The sequence below is a fragment of the Topomyia yanbarensis genome, chromosome 3 (assembly GCF_030247195.1).
Source record: "Topomyia yanbarensis strain Yona2022 chromosome 3, ASM3024719v1, whole genome shotgun sequence".
NCBI lineage: Eukaryota > Metazoa > Arthropoda > Insecta > Diptera > Culicidae > Topomyia > Topomyia yanbarensis.
In genome coordinates, this window is record NC_080672.1 from 329,777,470 (window position 1) to 329,798,483 (window position 21,014).

At 37.5% G+C, this 21,014-nt stretch overlaps 1 protein-coding gene across 1 annotated transcript in view; it reads right to left on the reverse strand.

Moving 5' to 3' along the window:
• LOC131693100 (myosin light chain kinase, smooth muscle-like) overlaps positions 1 to 19,379 on the reverse strand; it is an 89,559-nt gene extending 70,180 nt beyond the window's left edge. The window contains exon 1 of the mRNA XM_058980646.1: positions 18,509 to 19,379. Within this exon, the coding sequence (XP_058836629.1) occupies positions 18,509 to 18,542 (34 nt within the window). The 5' untranslated portion in view covers positions 18,543 to 19,379. The remainder of the gene's footprint in view (positions 1 to 18,508) is intronic.
• Between the last annotated feature and the right edge of the window lie 1,635 nt (positions 19,380 to 21,014).

Sequence of the window (21,014 nt, forward strand, 5' to 3'; positions counted from 1 at the left end):
TATTTCCACCACACGAAAACGGATCTCCGCGCGCAATGGCAAGTAGCGCGTACGGGATCGATCTTAGTATTAATTGTTTATAATTTTTATTGTTTACATCATGTAAATATATAAAAGACCCACGGCTCCGTGAAGCTAACGCCTTGAGCCGTGCCAAATAAACGAATTAAAAAAAGGAAATTCCTTCATCAATTATTTTTCCATATATTCGTCCTAATAAGGACGGTTTGCTAATAACTGTCTTGTGATACAGGACGAGAATGCTATGAAACGATTTGAGGCTTGCCTGCACGACTGAACGCACTACATAAACCAGTAATTCGCAATCTCGCTTTTATTCCGCCATTGTCGATTAGAACTGCGAACAAAATCCTTCCAGTATACACAAACGCTCCCCTTCCGTGGCTCGTATCAAATTAAATATATAACAGATTACCAGCATCACTAGCGATAACCTACCTCGTTTTGTCGGCAGAGCAGGTAGGGCAATGAAGGAATTCGGTCAGAAACAATCCTTTTTTATCAAGTAATGAAATTTGTAGGATTGTATATGTTTTTCCTATTTTTCCTATTTACGGAGTTTTCAATAGTGTGTTAATAAAATACACAGAAAAATTTGATAACAATTTTTTACTGGCAATTTTCTGAATCGATTGGTGTTCGAATCCCGAGAATCCATCAACAATTAACAAAATGTAAGTTTTCTTACATTTTCCCAATGGATTTGAAAAGATACGGATTTTTTAATAGTATACAGTTGTTATACCAATTTAAAGTTGCAATAAGTTTTGATTTGGGCTTCTCTGAATCGATTGGTATATAAATGTCGGAAATCCATCAACAATTAACAGCGCAACAGTCGTTTAAAATTATGCCACATTCTCGTGACGCGGATCGAATTTGAGATTTAAGTTTTACACCTATTCCCAGCCCCATATAGTGGAGTAAAGCATTTTCAATGCTAAAAATTAGTCAGATTATTAAAATAAAAAAACTAAATAAAATGTATAAACGGAAAAACTGAATAAAATTCATAAAATGAAAGCATTAGGGTACAGTGGGGTCAAGTAGGTCAGTTTTTCGGACAGCTCGTGCGATGGTGTTTTTGCACTGATTTTGAAAAACAAGTACTCGTTGAAAGGATATACATCTGGCAACGTTTTGACAATAATGATTTCATGCATGGCTAAATATTTTTTAAGCTAAATCCATTAAGGCGACGGTACCTTTTTTCGATGTTTTTAACATCTGGGGGTACGATAGGTCACTCTATTCGAGGTTAAATAAAACAATATACACGCCTAGAAAATCAGTGGTTCAAGTTTTATATGAAGAGTGTGATTACTGCAAAAATTAGTCAGATTATTAAAATGAAAAAACTAAATAAAATGCATGAACGGAAAAAATGAATAAAATGCATAAAATGAAAACATTAGGGTAGAGTGGGATCAAGCAGGCTGGTTTTGCCATGGTATTTTTGTGCTGATTTTGAAAAACAAGTACTCGTTGGTGGGTCACACATCTGGCAACGTATTGACAATAATGATTTTATGCCTGGCTAAATATTTTTCAAACTAAATCCAAAAAGGCGAAAGTACTGTTTTTTCGACGTTTTTAAAATTTGGGGGTGCGATAGGTATTCGAGGTTCAATAAAACAATATACACGCCTAGAGAATCAGTGATTCAACTTTTATATGAAGAGTATGACTACTGCAGATTATTTAGAAATTAATAACATAAATAATAAATGCAATCCATTGACGCCATCCAGGTAACAAAATGAGGAAGTGGCAAATGATGTGAAAAATCATGAAACCGCGGTAGAAAAAAACAAAACATGTTTTTTTCAGCAGCTGTGTCTGGCTTTGTACTTACGAATGACCTCTTCGGTATCATTATCGTCGCCAGAGTGTGGAATTGAAGTTGTGCATTCTAACTCACGTTGTCGTTTAGCTGTGCGACAATCACGTTTGTGCTTCGGTACATTTTTTGGATTTCTTTTCCTTCTCTCTATCGATCATGTTTTTCTCGATTATCTACTTCAATAACACCGTAAATTATTATATTGTTAACTCACGCGATATATCTAATATTCACTGATGACAAGCACTTTCCTTTCACACGAGCACGTAATACTTCGAACGGAACCATGAATTGTTTACAGGCTGTTCGAATACTGGCGCCATCTTAAACAGATGCAATTGCGTTACTTACATCCTCTTTATTTCGTTTTGGCGTTTGTCGTACGAAATTACGCTTAATTTTCCTGTCAAAATGATTCCCAAAGTCAGTGTTGCCACCCGTTCAAGTTTGATCCGGAAACTCCGGTGTTTGTAGACGATCTCCAGGTCCCCGGACTTTACCTGAATTTCTCCGGGTTTAATAATTTTAACTGAATTTTGTTCAAACTAGTTCTTCCGGTGTTAATGTTTCGAGATTTTCTTATCAGAATTCGACATTAACTTAATGACAGAACTAAATTAGCGCCGGATTGATGCTATCTACACAAACAAAAACACCTTTTGTGTTTCTGAGTAAGAACAGGAGTTCTGATTAAGCTGATGAGAATTATTGGGACCTCCCTAGTGACTGTGATGACGAATAACCGAATTTGCTTCCCAGGCGTTGCCGCTTTGCTGCCTGATTCAAATATAGTAAATAAAGAACACGAATTGTACAAATTTCAGAAGAATTGTTTCAGAAGATTCTAAAATGTTTGTTAAAATCTCATTATTTGAACAATGGATAATGCACTTCTTCCATTCTTTTTTGTTTTCACGTTTTAGTGTTCGTTCTTATTTTCTTGACGGCGTTCTTTCCGATTATTTCTGCGTTATTTGTGGACCTTAATTAGTTATCAGAAAACTGGTGCGTTCAATTTGTTCTGGAATGCAAAGATGTCTTATTGGTCACAGATTTCTGAAAAAGATATTTGTACAGAATAGAATTCACAGATCCAGTATTTTAACGCGTAATTTGGAATAGAGATAAGATCACGTGTGCTTTCAGGCCCCTTAAACAGAGAGCTACAGCTAACGAATGCGATTCGTAAATGAGACTGGTAGATATTTCAAAGTACCCGTTTGTATTGAAGTAAATAAAAGAAAATGTGAAGTGTCTAGGTTATGTTGGCGATCATTTTATTAGCTTGGACTTTTAATAAATATTTCAGATTAGTGGTTGATCTTTTACATAACTGCGAAATGGATAAATAAATAGCAAGATAGATATGAGAACTACCGCGAACACGAGGAGAGAGAGATGTATTAAGTATTAATATTTGAGAAATAGCTCATTTATTATTGAGTAAATTATCAAAATGTTTTTGAAATCGAATTTTTTGAATGATGCAGATGTGTTTTTATATCACGATATTCAAAATTGGTATAGTTTTGCTCCTAAACTGCCAGTAAAGTAATATTCCTTATGTAACGGTATCAATTTCAGTTGTTGAAAGTTGTTTTGTGAGTAATACAAATACAACATTAGTAACCCCTTCATGCCCATGTTGTTTGTGGACAACAACGTTTTTAAACAGCTACAACTTTTCATTAGTGCAAGATTTACTCATAAAAACAAGTAAGCTTATAAATGTGACTATTGCCTTTCATTTGAGTATAAACAGTTTTATGGATCAGTTCTAGAACTGAAATTATTGCAATTAGAGAAATAACACGATTGGATTCAGATGGAGCAGTGCTGCCAGGGACAGTTTACGTTGGCGACGGAAAATTAATTTTTCATCTTCGTTATGTTGCAATATTATTAAAACCTAATAAAACTTATCAATTTAGACTGTCTTTGGCTACGTTTACCACGCAATTGGACTATTGCAAATATTCCAGGAGAATTGTATTGGACATTGGAAGGTAAAAATTGAGCAATTTCTAGCACTGCGAGGATAGCACCTATCTTTATGAAAAAAGCATTTCGTGTTTCTTGACCCCACCGTTTTCAAGGAAAAATAGTTTTAGAACCCTATATGCACTAGAAAAAAGTTGGGCATGAAAGGGTTTATATCTTAGCCATTCGTGAACGGATTTTGACAATCTATAGTTTGTTAGAAAGGTATGTTTATAGGCTACTTAATTATCTGTTTGAATAAATTACTTTGTTCGAAATTTATCTGTTAAAAACATGTCGCATTTTAACAAAATCACCTATATCTCAGAAAATATACCAGCAGGCATTGTAATTCTCTCTCACTCACGCGAGAAGAAGCTTATCCGATGTCCAGCTTTTCCGAGATAAGATGAGTCGCAAAATTCTCCGTCTTCACAAATAGCGTGAAAATGATTTTCCGGATAACATTTATTTGACTTTTTCCTTCTCACCGGAGAAGGTGATAAAATTTTAATTTCGTGGAAATCAAAAACTTCAAAAAATACACTTAATTACAAAGAAAAGTAGCAAAGAAATGTGATAGACTTGTTTTTTCGTGTTTTGGAATAACGGCAGGAAAGCAGCGAGCGAAAAAAGGATACCGTGATAAACTCATTCACTTATTCTCCGGCTGTTTTATTTATCCGGAGAAATAACACGTTGTATTTATCCGCAGAAGTTGTGTGAGTGCCAATAACTTTTCGTGTGAAAATGTGAGTTTTTATTATCACAGTAGCAAACTATCCGGGCGCATTTACTATTATGAGCGATAAATGCAAAGCCTGTATACCAGATACCCAAAATCAAAATAGAGTGTAATGGTCACGTTAGGCCTTTCATTTGAAATTAGTTTCGTTAAGATCGGTTCAGCCATTGCGATAATTACATGACATTAGTGTACACACATACAGACACAGACTCATACATACAAACATTGTCTAAGAATGTCGAGCTGAGTCGATTGGTATATGAGACTCGGACCTCCGAGCCTCGGGAAAAGTTTTCAAAGTTTTAACGAATCCTATACATTTCTTTTGTAAGAAATGTAAAAACGAATCAGTGCCAAACAACAAAATTGATTCAGTCTTTATTGCCATATGCGATGATATTTCGCTTATTTGCCTGTCGAATACACAGCTTAGATTCGGTGTCTCTGCAAAAGTGTCATTCCAAATGCACGTTCCCTTCAGTATCGTCAATCACGCGGAAATTTATTTACCTCACACTTTCATACTTAATGTGGCGGAATATTTTGTCTTTCGAATAATTTGTCGAATCATTTTTTCATATGAGAGACATTCCCGTCTGAACACTTTACCTATAATTAATGGCAGATAGGCCTCGCGTACAATTCGCGGCCAACTTAGCTGAACACTGAGTCCCACCTTACGATGTAACATGACAAACCGAATTTCCCGTTGTAAACTGTCACACAACCGAACAAATCACCAAAAATAAGTGCATCGGGCCAAAATGATCTGAGTACATCAATCCATCACCGAGCAACAAGCAAATATTGGCACATAAATTGGAACCGCGAATTTCCATTCCAAAAAAAAAGAGTCGTCGTTTGCAGAGGAAATTGTTCATAAAAACGCCTCGGACTCAACTTGGAGTGATACAGATGCATCCCGTATGACATCGTAAAGAATTGTTTATGGCCAAATCCAAATCTTAATTATAGGATCGGTTTGCACTTATTTCGAGTGTTGGCGGTCGAAGCTCACTTTTCATAGCGATCGTTTCTTATAGCTTAACATAAAACTCACACCGCCGACAGTTATTAGTTTATTTATCATCTAATAATTTTGCTCCTTCGTCAGGCAATAACGAGTTGAGCTCCAAAAAAGTCTGCATGGGATTTAAAATGTACACACAGACGGATGGGTAATGATGGTCACAACTAGTGAATTTTAGTATAGAAGATGTGGAAGAGGAGAATTGGATGAGTCGAACAGCAGCATTTGAAAGTGATGGCGTTGGCTGTCTGTCAACTAAAATTAGCGTTGAAACGTCTTATTCGTTCGGAGCACTTGCATCCTAGGGTGATTTCATAATAATATGTCTGGTGCGAAGTATCTCGCAGTAAGACTATCAAAGGGCTACTTGCCAGTCTATTCTCAACCATCGACGACATCCGTCACGATACAAGCGTGCTTTGTGTAAGCCATCGTAAATAGTTTTATTTTGTGTGCATTGTCTGAAGAACAAAGGAATCCGTAATCTATCAAGAATACTGAGTCTCATCAACAAAACGTGATTCTTCGGCTTAATGTAGGGTACACGCTTGCCATCTGCTGGTACCAGCTGCTGATAAGCGTTGACGTTATGCTGGTTACCAGCATGCCGGCACCAGCAGATGGCAACCACCACTAATGTAAACTGGGCATAACACGGTCGTCGGTTGACTTTCGGTCTTTTCGCATAAGACCGAGTGTTCGGGATGTGGAACACTTCTCGCGTGTTTTTTTGAAAAGGGCCAATAAGCATACTGTCAAAACACAGTTTAAGAGGAAATTCTGGGCAAACCATTAATCGCCGATTATAAATCACAACGGCAGACGAAAGAGAAAACTTTTCTCTTTCATAAAATGTTAACATCAATTCTCGGCAAGCTACGGTTTGTCCGGAATTTTCTCTCAAAGTGAATTTTGACAGCATGCTTATTGGCCGTTTACAAAAAAACACGCGAGACTTGCTGAAGCTGAAACTGCAGCTCCGGTTTTCGGAAGTCACCTTTATCCAGCTCGAGCAAGTCCGGCACTCGGTTCTGATAACGTTACACAAATTGGGCCGGGCGAAAAGATTCTTTTCGCAGAACAACTTAAAATGTGATTTTAGCATTGAAAATGATTTACTCGACTAGGATTGCTGTACCAATAGTTTTTGTTGAAAAATCGATGAATAGATCTATGGGCGATGTTAATACGTTAAACGAAAGCGGGGACCAACGGCTTTACTTCCCTTCCGAAGGAAGACGTGATCACAGGATTTTCACCTCAGAAAAATCTCAACGACCTCGGCTGGAATTGAACCCAGGCAAATTGGAATGAGTGGCGATCACGCTTACCACTCAACCACCGGCGCACAGTGGCTGGAGGCTGGCCAAAACCTCAAAAATTTATTTTCGAAATATTGATATTTTCTATTTTTCCTAAATTTATCATGTATTGAATGATGTATATTCAAAATATTATGATCATTGGATAAGAACACGATTTTTAACATGAGTTTAAACGTATCAAAGTCCGGACTTTTTAATGATTTTCATTTCCGAAACCACCATTGCTCTGTTCACTTCAAATGCATGTTGCTCTTTTGATTTTGGTCCGATTTTAGCGCAACTAGTTTCATTGTGTAGAGGAACGAAAGAACTTGGTTAGTAAATAAAATAAATTAAGTAAATTTGCTTGGAACTATGACTTTTTAGTTCAAATATGTTTGAGGTGGTCAGATCAAAAATACTTTTTTCACTAATGTATTCTGAATAAATTTCGGAATCATTTCGGAACGGTCACATAGTATACATTCTATGGTAAATAACCTCTACATTTCGAATATCATGGTCTCGTTCTGCGCCTAGGTGCGCAAAAAGGTTTAAGGAGATTTTGAAGCTTTGTTGCTGATATGGAAGCGCAGGGTGTTTTGTGTAAAATAGTTAGACAATCTACAGTAAACTAATTCGTTATACAATAGATTTAAAGTATTGTTCTTCATTTTTATGATTTTGCTGACATTGGTGAACAGTAACGGAAAATCTATCATGAAAATGGGATCATAGTTATAAGAAAGGTTCAATGATACTGTATGGAAAAATTCATTTAATATTTTACAACTTTTGACATCAAAAATGAACTCAGCACCTTAAAATTACCTTAGATTGTGATTTTCAGCCAAATTAGGTAACATTTGAGGTTTTGTCCGACTTTTGTTTGAAGACCCGCCACTGTGCGGCGCCGTCATTAAGCAAATATGTTTTGAACATGACATAAAAATACTGCCCCCAGTACAGCTACCAGACGTGAACGGTACAGCTTCTGTTTCCTTATTTTACATTTTTTTAATATTTTCAATCTATTTAATATTTTCAATCACAAACAATGACAATGAATGCAGTTCATAAACGCCACGACCGGCATCAATGCACCGCACCGAGCAGTCGGAGTACACTGCACAACAAAAATGTGTTTTACTGCTGTATGGAAAGGTGCACTCAGTTTGGTTACTCGGGAATATTTCAGCTAGTGTCGACGGGCCCTCATCTTCGTCATGACGCGTCCCCCAGGGATTGGCGTCTACTTCTCAGCACAGCTACTTATGGCAAACTGGCTTGCTAAGTTTGATCTTCCGTTTTAAAGTGTCCCTACTTCTCGAAACGGCACTTGCGCTTCTTTCTCACTCTCCGATCTTGCTCTTTGAGCCCGACTTCTGGCTCTAAGACAAGCAGCGTGTAGCCGTCTATTGCATGACTTCAGTTTTCGTGGCACTGTAACAACTGAGAACTGACATACAAGTAAAGTCTTCAACTTGTGTAAGATATAAAACTGTTGCTTTGAAATGACAACAGCAAGTAGTAACTTCCCACGTGGCGGCGCTTCGATCGGTCAGCAATCGCTATACGGGACTTGTGTGCAAACTTGGATACAATGGTGACTCATGCATGCGAACCTGTATGCGATGGTGATTTTCTACGTATTTTCATTTAAATGTTTACAAAGGTTTTTCGGAAAAGTTTGTTCCAGCTTATATTCTCTGTGTTGTAACGTCACAAGCCGCCACATTCATCTTATTAGATCAGCCGTACTTGATTTCGCTGTTCGCCGAAGTGACTCAACAAAGAGGTTTTTGTTAAAGACTTTCGTCTTCCGCTTTAGCTTGCCGAAGTATCTCGCAGTAAGACTATCAAAGGGCTACTTGCCAGTCTATTCTCAACCATCGACGACATCCGTCACGATACAAGCGTGCTTTGTGTAAGCCATCGTAAATAGTTTTATTTTGTGTGCATTGTCTGAAGAACAAAGGAATCCGTAATCTATCAAGAATACTGAGTCTCATCAACAAAACGTGATTCTTCGGCTTAATGTAGGGTACACGCTTGCCATCTGCTGGTACCAGCTGCTGATAAGCGTTGACGTTATGCTGGTTACCAGCATGCCGGCACCAGCAGATGGCAACCACCACTAATGTAAACTGGGCATAACACGGTCGTCGGTTGACTTTCGGTCTTTTCGCATAAGACCGAGTGTTCGGGATGTGGAACACTTCTCGCGTGTTTTTTTGAAAAGGGCCAATAAGCATACTGTCAAAACACAGTTTAAGAGGAAATTCTGGGCAAACCATTAATCGCCGATTATAAATCACAACGGCAGACGAAAGAGAAAACTTTTCTCTTTCATAAAATGTTAACATCAATTCTCGGCAAGCTACGGTTTGTCCGGAATTTTCTCTCAAAGTGAATTTTGACAGCATGCTTATTGGCCGTTTACAAAAAAACACGCGAGACTTGCTGAAGCTGAAACTGCAGCTCCGGTTTTCGGAAGTCACCTTTATCCAGCTCGAGCAAGTCCGGCACTCGGTTCTGATAACGTTACACAAATTGGGCCGGGCGAAAAGATTCTTTTCGCAGAACAACTTAAAATGTGATTTTAGCATTGAAAATGATTTACTCGACTAGGATTGCTGTACCAATAGTTTTTGTTGAAAAATCGATGAATAGATCTATGGGCGATGTTAATACGTTAAACGAAAGCGGGGACCAACGGCTTTACTTCCCTTCCGAAGGAAGACGTGATCACAGGATTTTCACCTCAGAAAAATCTCAACGACCTCGGCTGGAATTGAACCCAGGCAAATTGGAATGAGTGGCGATCACGCTTACCACTCAACCACCGGCGCACAGTGGCTGGAGGCTGGCCAAAACCTCAAAAATTTATTTTCGAAATATTGATATTTTCTATTTTTCCTAAATTTATCATGTATTGAATGATGTATATTCAAAATATTATGATCATTGGATAAGAACACGATTTTTAACATGAGTTTAAACGTATCAAAGTCCGGACTTTTTAATGATTTTCATTTCCGAAACCACCATTGCTCTGTTCACTTCAAATGCATGTTGCTCTTTTGATTTTGGTCCGATTTTAGCGCAACTAGTTTCATTGTGTAGAGGAACGAAAGAACTTGGTTAGTAAATAAAATAAATTAAGTAAATTTGCTTGGAACTATGACTTTTTAGTTCAAATATGTTTGAGGTGGTCAGATCAAAAATACTTTTTTCACTAATGTATTCTGAATAAATTTCGGAATCATTTCGGAACGGTCACATAGTATACATTCTATGGTAAATAACCTCTACATTTCGAATATCATGGTCTCGTTCTGCGCCTAGGTGCGCAAAAAGGTTTAAGGAGATTTTGAAGCTTTGTTGCTGATATGGAAGCGCAGGGTGTTTTGTGTAAAATAGTTAGACAATCTACAGTAAACTAATTCGTTATACAATAGATTTAAAGTATTGTTCTTCATTTTTATGATTTTGCTGACATTGGTGAACAGTAACGGAAAATCTATCATGAAAATGGGATCATAGTTATAAGAAAGGTTCAATGATACTGTATGGAAAAATTCATTTAATATTTTACAACTTTTGACATCAAAAATGAACTCAGCACCTTAAAATTACCTTAGATTGTGATTTTCAGCCAAATTAGGTAACATTTGAGGTTTTGTCCGACTTTTGTTTGAAGACCCGCCACTGTGCGGCGCCGTCATTAAGCAAATATGTTTTGAACATGACATAAAAATACTGCCCCCAGTACAGCTACCAGACGTGAACGGTACAGCTTCTGTTTCCTTATTTTACATTTTTTTAATATTTTCAATCTATTTAATATTTTCAATCACAAACAATGACAATGAATGCAGTTCATAAACGCCACGACCGGCATCAATGCACCGCACCGAGCAGTCGGAGTACACTGCACAACAAAAATGTGTTTTACTGCTGTATGGAAAGGTGCACTCAGTTTGGTTACTCGGGAATATTTCAGCTAGTGTCGACGGGCCCTCATCTTCGTCATGACGCGTCCCCCAGGGATTGGCGTCTACTTCTCAGCACAGCTACTTATGGCAAACTGGCTTGCTAAGTTTGATCTTCCGTTTTAAAGTGTCCCTACTTCTCGAAACGGCACTTGCGCTTCTTTCTCACTCTCCGATCTTGCTCTTTGAGCCCGACTTCTGGCTCTAAGACAAGCAGCGTGTAGCCGTCTATTGCATGACTTCAGTTTTCGTGGCACTGTAACAACTGAGAACTGACATACAAGTAAAGTCTTCAACTTGTGTAAGATATAAAACTGTTGCTTTGAAATGACAACAGCAAGTAGTAACTTCCCACGTGGCGGCGCTTCGATCGGTCAGCAATCGCTATACGGGACTTGTGTGCAAACTTGGATACAATGGTGACTCATGCATGCGAACCTGTATGCGATGGTGATTTTCTACGTATTTTCATTTAAATGTTTACAAAGGTTTTTCGGAAAAGTTTGTTCCAGCTTATATTCTCTGTGTTGTAACGTCACAAGCCGCCACATTCATCTTATTAGATCAGCCGTACTTGATTTCGCTGTTCGCCGAAGTGACTCAACAAAGAGGTTTTTGTTAAAGACTTTCGTCTTCCGCTTTAGCTTGCCGGTCGTCCTTCTCCGTGCTGCAGCAGGGTTCTATTGGTCGATGCGGTAGCGAATCGTCTGGTGGTCGCTACAGAATGTAGCTGAATTTCTGTCAGTACCGATATCCGTTTCGTGAACTAATAAGCTCCCAGTTTTGTCACGATACCAGGAGCTATTTAGCTACTCGCGATCTACTCGTTGTAGTCCTCGGCGGTTGACCTAGCCTCCACAACGAGCCGACAGGTAGGGCCGCCAATTTTCACTACAAGGAAATATTCTATTTTTTCCATTTTTTTGTTAACCATTTTTGTTAACGACCTATTGAGTCAATTTGTCAACTGTTGTTACGGCATTTAATTAGCAAGGGACTGGAAGGTCAAGTAGTAGTGTCGGTTCCGACAGCATGAAGTAACAAGTTACTTTACGCTTGTCCGGACATGCCGTAGACTCAGGTGATTCGCATTTCTAATGCCAAAAGATCTTGACACCTACGGTAGCAGACAAAGGGTTAAGTCGCTGGTAAACTCTAAGCTTGCTCATATGACCCTCCCACGCTTTTCTAAACTTTCTCGCTTCAAATCCTTGCTCTCCCTTGAGTACTATGGCTCTTAATATTAAAAAATATACTTCACCTTCCAGTACCTTGCCAATTAAATGCCGTAACAACAGTTGACAAGGAAATATTCTCACAAGATAGCTTTTGCAAACGAAACTTTGAGAATTCCATTTAAAATATTGGGCATATTTTTGTTGAACATATTCCATTTTTTCAAATTTCTGCAAAATATTTCGGGGGGTTAGCACGCACATTGATTACCACTAAATCGGTCAAGAGGGCATTTGGCAGCTTTGCTCCATACAAAACACCTGGAAAGATGGAATCTTTCCCGTGCTACTGCAACATGGATTTGATATTTTCAAACATGTTTTGAAAAGATTATACTTGCTACCCGAAAGCTTGGCGAAAAATAACTAGATTACATTTAGATTTATTCCCAAAGGGCGGCAATCAAGCTATGAAGAAGTCAAGAGGTTTAGGCCTATCAGCTAAAGTTTTTTTTCTCTTCTGAAAGCTTTGGAGCGGATAATCGACCATTACATTAGGAACGTTAGTTTAGTTGAATATCCATTCCACAAAATGTAACATGCATAACAGTGTGGGAAATCCACGATCACTCCGCTTTACGATGTTGTTTACAACATTGAGAAGGCCTTCTCGCTCAAGCAATCTAGCTTGGGTGTATTCCTAGATATAGAAGGTGGTTTTGACAATGTATCCTTTCAGTCTATTCTGGAAGGGACGCGCGGTCATGGACTATCTACATGTATCTTCGGTTGGATTAACGCAATGCTTAGTAATCGCATTCTTTGCTCGTCACTGAAACAGACAGAGAGAAGGAAGTTGAGTATTTGCGGCTGTCCTCAGCGTGGCGTTCTGTCACCTTTGCTATGGTACCCGGTTACCGACGGCTGGTTGAGCAAACTCAATTAGCTTGGATTGCCAACTTACGAATTTGCTAACGATTCTAAATACTAATTACTGGACTTTGCATCGGAAATATCTTTAACTGAATGCAGCAAGCATTAAGAGCTGTTGAAGGGTGGCGTTGATAAGATAAATCATCAGTACCAAATAAAACTTTAATGGTTCTTTTCGCGAAGAAGCGAATAACAACCGGGGTTCGACTCTTGCAGTTCTTTGACTCTGAGCTACTGTGTGTGGATCAAGTAAGTGCTATATTGGATTCCAAACTGAACTGGTCTGCTCACATTGAGTTCAGAATCAAGAAAGCATGCATGGCTTTCGGACAGTGTAGACGAACTTTTAGAAAGATCTGGGGTCTTCTGGTTCAACGAAGAAAGCTTGTAAAAGTGGCCATCTTAAAAAACGGAAAAAGCAGTTTTTCTCACACCGTTGGAAAAATCTTCATGATAATCAATCAATAGTACTCTACCAATGCCCCGAGTATATATACCGCGGTGTAGAAAAAAACTGCTTTTTCATTCTTAAAGATGGCCGTTTTCGAGGTGTTCTCAGTTGAACCTCAAACCCATCTTTTGGATTGTACATCCAATACTAAGGTGCGGGTTTGTCGGAGGTTTCACGGAAGAAACCGAATGTTAGGGTCCTGTTAAGAGGGAAATTGGCGGATGGTGTAAAGATTTGCTACCATTGCGATGAGGTTATGCTACTGGGCACTTGGGGTGGAATTTATTTTGGACCTACCTCCCAAGTAACAATTGAAGTTTTATAGCACGCTACAAGTGCAATCTAAGTTTTATCAGTGACTATAAAACTACCATAAGACCTCAATTGTTACTAGGGCTGATTCCTTATATATTCGTAAAGGCTTTCACTTTCTTCTGTGTGTAGACTTTTGATTTCCAAATTTTTTATTAACTTTTAACTTATTAACTTTTTTAAACTTTCCCGTCTAATCGCTGGGCTGTCTGCTTGTTAAATGAGCCCAATTAACTCCATAACCCAGTAGCCACCTATCCTTAACCAATTTCCTCATTTTTCTTCTCTTTTTCCGAAGTTTCTCGCATTTTCCTCCTTTTCCGGTAGACCAGTCAGTGCATGTATGTGTTTTGCGTTGTAATCTAGTACACTTAAGATTTACAAATTTTGTTTTTTTTAAATTGACCGTTAGTCGCAAATATCAAAGTGGAGTATTTTTTAATTTTTTTCCTATCACAATAAACATTAAGTTGACTATATATAATTATTTATTTACATAAATTCAACTAATTTATTTATACTACAAATATAAATATATCTATACTAAGTTTGATCGACTAATTATGATTTTATGGCAGATAGTCGCTCACCTATCAGCACTCATTTATATACGACAGCAGTATGACCTAACCTGCACTCACTCTCTTGCTCACATCTCATCGCTGCATAGAGTAAAGTACCTAAACGGAAACACATATTGGGTTCCAAACCTATTTTTCTTTAGAACTGATAGCGTCATGAAACACGAAAAATCTGGTTTAGTGAAGATAGGTGCTTCTTTCGCTGGGTTAGAAGCTGCTCAATATTTACCTTCCAATCTAGTCCAATTGCATGAAAAAGGTAGATAAAGGCAGTCTAAATAAGAAAGTTTTATTAGTTTTCAATAATAATTACAGAAACAGAAACTATCCCTGGCAGCACTACTTCAGCGGAACCCAGTCAGATTAGTTGTAATAACTTCTGTTCTACTAATGATATTTATAACTGTTAGTGCTCCCTATTAGTCCCTGTTATTAGCCTTACTTGTCATGGCCATGAAGGTGTTAAAGACAAGGTTAAGGATGTTATTGGAATTCTGAGCAGGGATCAATTGTTGAAGGGGATAATAGGAGAAGAGCATTAAAGTGCTATGGAACTCAGAGCAGGATATTTATCAGAATTTTACACCGGATTTCATTGAAAATAGGAATATGATACTATAAGTATCTTGAATAAATCATAACCTTTAGCAGAATTCTACCTTGAAAAGGACTCCACCAGGCCTCTAAGAAGCTTTTCACTAGAATCCTGCATCAAAATTCTGAGAAAAAAACCCGTAGCAATACGGATAAGAATACAATCGAAATTCTGAAATAGATTCTATTGCAATACTAAGAAAACTTCGATCAGAATCCTGGAAAGTATCCAAAGAGAATCCTGAGAAGCATGTCGTCAGCATCCCCAGAGAGTGCCAGAAACCGACCGAGCATATGGTATAATGGCCTTTTTTGTGTCACAAAGGCTTATAGTAGGGGAACATGGGGAGACTTGACCAGGTTTTCAGCTAAACCTGCATAAATCTATAAAAAAACCTTCAATCCCTCAAAAGTCAATGATATATAATGTGCAAAGTTATTGTGCGTGTTCATGATTTTTGCAGAATTTTTAATTTAATTTTTGAAAAGTTACAAAAGTTTTTCTGTGATCGTTTTTTTTTGCCTGGGGAGACTTGACCAAGAGAATTTTGAAAAATCATAACAAAAAATAATGACATAAAACATACTGTAATTATTTTTTTACATACTCTCGAGTTCCTTAGGTAGCAGTAAAAAATATAAAAGGGTTACATTTAATAAATTTCGATATTTTTAATGCATTTTGCATGATTGCTTACATTGCATGTTCACACGTCACAAAATCAGTCCTACCACTGGTAACTTTATTTACTAATACTAAAATATAAAGACTTATGTTTGAGGTGGGATTTTTATGGCGTGATTAACATTAATGGTAGATACCAAAGCATAGTACATATCAGGAATTTTGTATCTTTCTTCAACTAATTGCCACTTGGTCAAGTCTCCCCATAAAACCTTGGTCAAGTCTCCCCAACATTAGTTATTGCGTTCAATGTCATGTAAATTCTAGTAATAACTATTCCAATGCTCCAATTTATGTAAAATCATTTCACTGCTTCATAAGAAATAAGATGATATATTAGTACTTTAATAGTAATTAGTAGTCGAGTAGATATGTTCATACAAAGTTTGATAAAAAATTACATCATTTAATGCAAATTTATTAATCATGAAATATTTTCTGTAAGGAAAGGATTTTTCATTCCAAACTTTTAAAATTCCCTTAAGGGTTCGAAACAAGTATAAAAATATCTTTGAAAAAATTTAAGAACCGAATAGAAGACGCCATAGCCAAAAATAGAATTTTGCACTTGGTCAAGTCTCCCCATGTTCCCCTAACCGATAGTGTAAAAATTTCAATCTAACAAGTTGCATATTTGGAAACACTGCCATTAAAAACTAGCATTTTGCTAAATTTCTTGAACAAATGCTTAAAAAATCATCTCGCTGATTGATTCTAGTGCAAACAGTACCAGAGATTTAATACGAAAAAACCTATTTTAATCCACCTAGTGGTGCAATTGTGCCTTTCTCATTTGTCCAAACTTCGATTCCATGGCTGGTTATGTTCAATACAATGATGGAAATGTATATTATTTATTTTGTACGATTTGCAGATACTTAAAATGGATCGACAGCAAAGATCTTGAGATATTATGTGTCGGCACTGAAACATCGCCTGAAACCAGCGGCGGATCAAGGAGGAAGCTCCGGGGGTCCCGACCCTGTCGAAAATTTTCAACTTGTTAAGAAATTATAAATTAGATTTAATTTTAAAGTGGCAACCCCTCATTGCATACTCCTACTAAAGCCTATGTAGGTTGGATTAGGTTGACGGTTTTCAGAGTGATTGCAGAACCTTTCTATATGAGATAGGCAAAAATATGCCAAAGTCCAAAAAAGTCAATTTTCGTCAAAAAATGTTTTTTGTTGTTTCATCAAATCTCAACGTTTCATGCATTTTTAAGTCATTTGGCATCAAAAATGCAAATTCGATTTCGAAATCTTCCCTTACTCCCCTCTGAGAATTTTTCATTTGAGTTTATATGGGAATTTGCTATATGGTCGCACTCTTCCACCCGTAACTCCGGAACCGGAAGTCCAATCAATAAAAAATTCAATAGCAGCCGATGGTACCTTGTACCTTTCATTTGAGACTAAGTTTGTGCAAATCGGTCCAGCCATCTCTGAGAAACAGAAGTGAAATTTTTTCCCACATACACACATACAAACATACACACACATACATACACACACAGACATTTTCCGATCTACACGAACTGAGTCGAATGGCACTCGACCCTCCGGGCCGGGATTAGGTTGATGGTTTTAGAGTGATTGCATAACCTTTCTATATGAGAAAGGCAAAAAACATTTTTTTTGAATAATTTAGTAAAATTAAGAGTGTTCCCATGGACCGAGCGGTGGTTTGAAGGACCCAATAGTTTAGGTTATTATATATTGGCTCTAGATGAACAATTTCTTCATAACTGATTCCAACCCATGAAGGTCGATTCAAAGTTTGGGTGTTTTTTAGTCACTTTGAGCTTTTTTTAAGGTAGGACAGAATATGAGAGGAGGTTAAACCTAGACCTGCAATGATCGAATTAGTACTATAATCAGACATTCCAGTTGAAATTTGATATTTTTTCGAAACACCCGGATAATCGAACTATTTTTACCGGATAGTCGAGTCCGACCTATAGATTGATTGTTATGGGTTTTAGATGCAACGATTTTGCTTAATATTATTCTGAGTCTTGGTGTTTTCTAACAGATATGAGAAAGAACCGAAAATTGTGAATAGACAAATCCAAAATTGTAACCAAGGTTCATTAGTCGCACATTTATTTCATTCAAGAAAATATAGCTAAAGGCATTCGATTTTAGCATTAATTTCCTTTCCTTGAGCAGCGAAATTTCTCACTTTTCACGGTGCGTAATATATATGTTAGCAAATTAAGTGAATCCGTTTTTCCCCAGTTTGGATACACCTCCACACAGTTTCGTTCGTGAATTGTTTGGACACTCCGGTCATCTTGATGTCTTAAAATTAATCGTAACGTGTGCAAGCGGCGTACGAAAATATATCCTATCTAGCCACATTCATAGTTAATCATTTCATGACTGCAGTTTAGACGATTTTATCATCTACTTTCCGATTGAAACGTGTGTCAAGTATCACTTACATCTCTGTTGGTACAGTAAATGGTTCTACAGGAGAGGAATTAGCATTAGAATTAGAAAACGATAGCATTTCTGGACGGATAAAATTAGTCGGCCAATAGCTTAGAAGTCAAAGCAATACATCTGGAAAGTTTGAGAAATTAATATAAATTGTGATCGAAACCATTTTTCTTCAAAATGGAAACTAACTACTTGAGCCTCCATCGAATACCTAACAATCGATGGAGACGCTAGTCCAGCATCATTAACGGTGTAGTCAGTATTCACGCTTCTCTGAAATCGTGGGTAATGTTCATACGATCCATCCATTGGCTTATTTTGGTATTGTCGATAAACTTGTACCATCATAAAAATCATAAATTCTATGCAATCCAACCAAACACATTACTGAAAAAGTATAACAGAGTATTACCTTGCGCGGGATAGTTTTCGTCGACCTTGATCATGTTGGCTCGCTCAGTTGTCGCTTCACCTCTACTCTACCGCTATCGATGGACGAGCAATGTTCCCCTGTTGCCTAAAGGCCACTTTTCACTTTTCACCACCTCTTGACGAGGTCAAAGTTATTTTCTCATTTGAAATTTCCTTTCTTCTGTTGTTGGTCTGGTCATCAAAGTCGTAAATTTTCAAATTTGACTCCGTCTTTACTTGTTCAAACATACGGTTCCACAAACACACACACACGCACAGGTTGTATGATGAGGCGGAATTTTCTGGTACAGAAAAATGGATAAATTTTCACAGATGTGTAATTCTGTAACTTTCCTTGTCTTCTCACTGCTTAATGACCTCCGCTGAGGTTTCCTCTTGGTTAAGATTTATGACCCGTTCAGCTGCACTATGAATTACAAACGGAACCTCTGTGCAGTATAATGATTGATTTGAAAATATCACGCATCGTTTACGCTTCCGGTAGTACACTACGCCTCAACCAGCTAGGTATATGTTGATGGGATGGGATCGATTTCCTCAACACAGTCGGATCACTACCTGTTAGCTCAGTTGCGATCATATACGTGCGGTTTCACTTAATCGGATGATGGCAGATTTACTGGAGGGATCGCTTTAGTTTAATTGAACTCACACTTACGTCCATACACACGCACTCAAAATCAAATTCGACAAAAAAAATCAATGCGATTCGCGTTTCACTGTGATCTTGAAAATACCGAAAGGAAAAACGAAAGTCAGTAGTCGCCAGCTCAACGTTCGATCGAGAAAATAGCCAAAACAGAAAGATGAATCGCGTGGAAATGCGTCCGTCGCGGAAAACGCGCGAAAGTCAAGTGTTCAAGAGTGGCACAGAAAGTGGAAGTTTTCGACGTGAACTGAAGAGAAAATTGAGCAAAATTATGATCGCGCGAGATGGGCGAGATATATTTGCTGTAACTTTTCTCTTATTTGGAGGGAAGCGTTTTAGGATATCTCTAGATTTGTTAAGAGAGAAACCTTCACACGTGGTTGTTTGATTTGAACAAAATTATTCACAAATTACCACAAATCAAGATGTATATTTCTGTAGCTGCTTATAATTAATAAAATTAAAAGTTGATTGCTATACATTAGTCAAACGGGCTAATCTTTGAATCTTGAACTACTACAACCATAGACTATATGTACCCAACTAAAAGTATATAGGAAGGCGAGGGAATTTTCAGCATAAATCTATCTTCTTTTTTAATGTGCGCCCCCAACTACCTACAAACCATTTTGTCGACATATTTTCTGTATGTAATCAGATTTATTATAGCCACCTACGAGATCGGGCCAAATATATTTTATTTTCGGCAGGCCTGTACCTTTAATTGTTGGTAGTGAGTGAAAAATTGGATGGTTTGTTCGCTATTTCAGTAGATTTTGAGGTTTGGTCGGAGAGATTACGATTTTAATTCACTATAGCTTTCAATATGACATATCGGTCATATACGTGAATAGTTAGAAGATGACTGGATTAAAGCATTTAACAATTTTCAGAGTATGTATATCTGAACTGTCCCATCCACACATGAATGCTTGCATTTGTCTGCTGCTCAGTTAGTGAAGATTCTCCTTCCTGTAACGCTGTTTACCACCGATTCACAAAGCAAGTTTGAAATATGAGAATGCGCGGTTTACTCTGTGGCGACTGTCTGTTGGGGCAATTATAACACCGGGCAGCAAGGCAACGATGTTTTTTCACGAAGTGTTTATATACACAACTGTCTGTCGTTGCAAATTTATGCATTTTAGTATTTGTAAAAATAACTGATTATAGCTGATAACTTACTGATTTCGGGATAATTATTTGGCCACTCTCTGTTGTTACTTCGTAACGGCCTGAGCGGCTGTACGTAGCAAAACCATGGCACTACAATTCCTTTGCGAAATTTTCGCAGACTTCGCATCCGATACTTAACGTACAGAATATTTGCATTACTAGTGCAGCTATCCTTCTGACACTGATAATCCTTCCGTGTCAGGGTTCGAACTTTTGGCGATTCGAAAATCATTGTTTGTTCAGCAAATCCGAGAATTAGTTGCAGGTAATCATATCTTCTCTGTAAAAATATATACTTAAAAAAATTTGTTACATGTTTCAAAAATCCAAAATATTGAAAATTAAATTATAAAAACACCACTTTTAAAATATTGTATTTTTTGTCCGAGAAAACCCTGAGAGAAAGGAAATATTTTAAAATTATTTGCATAATGGAGCAGCTATTACAAACAGATTTGACATCTTCGTCAAAAATATTGTTAAATTTTATTCTGTTTTCCAGACAAAAATATATTTATTCATGCATTTATTTTGCCTTTTTCTAATAGAAAAGTTATGCAGTTGGTCGGAATTTCGTCTTTACAACTGAGGCCCACAGAGCCAAATCTCTTATACCCTTCCACTTAGTTAGTCGGGATCGGAAAATGTCTGCATGTGTGTG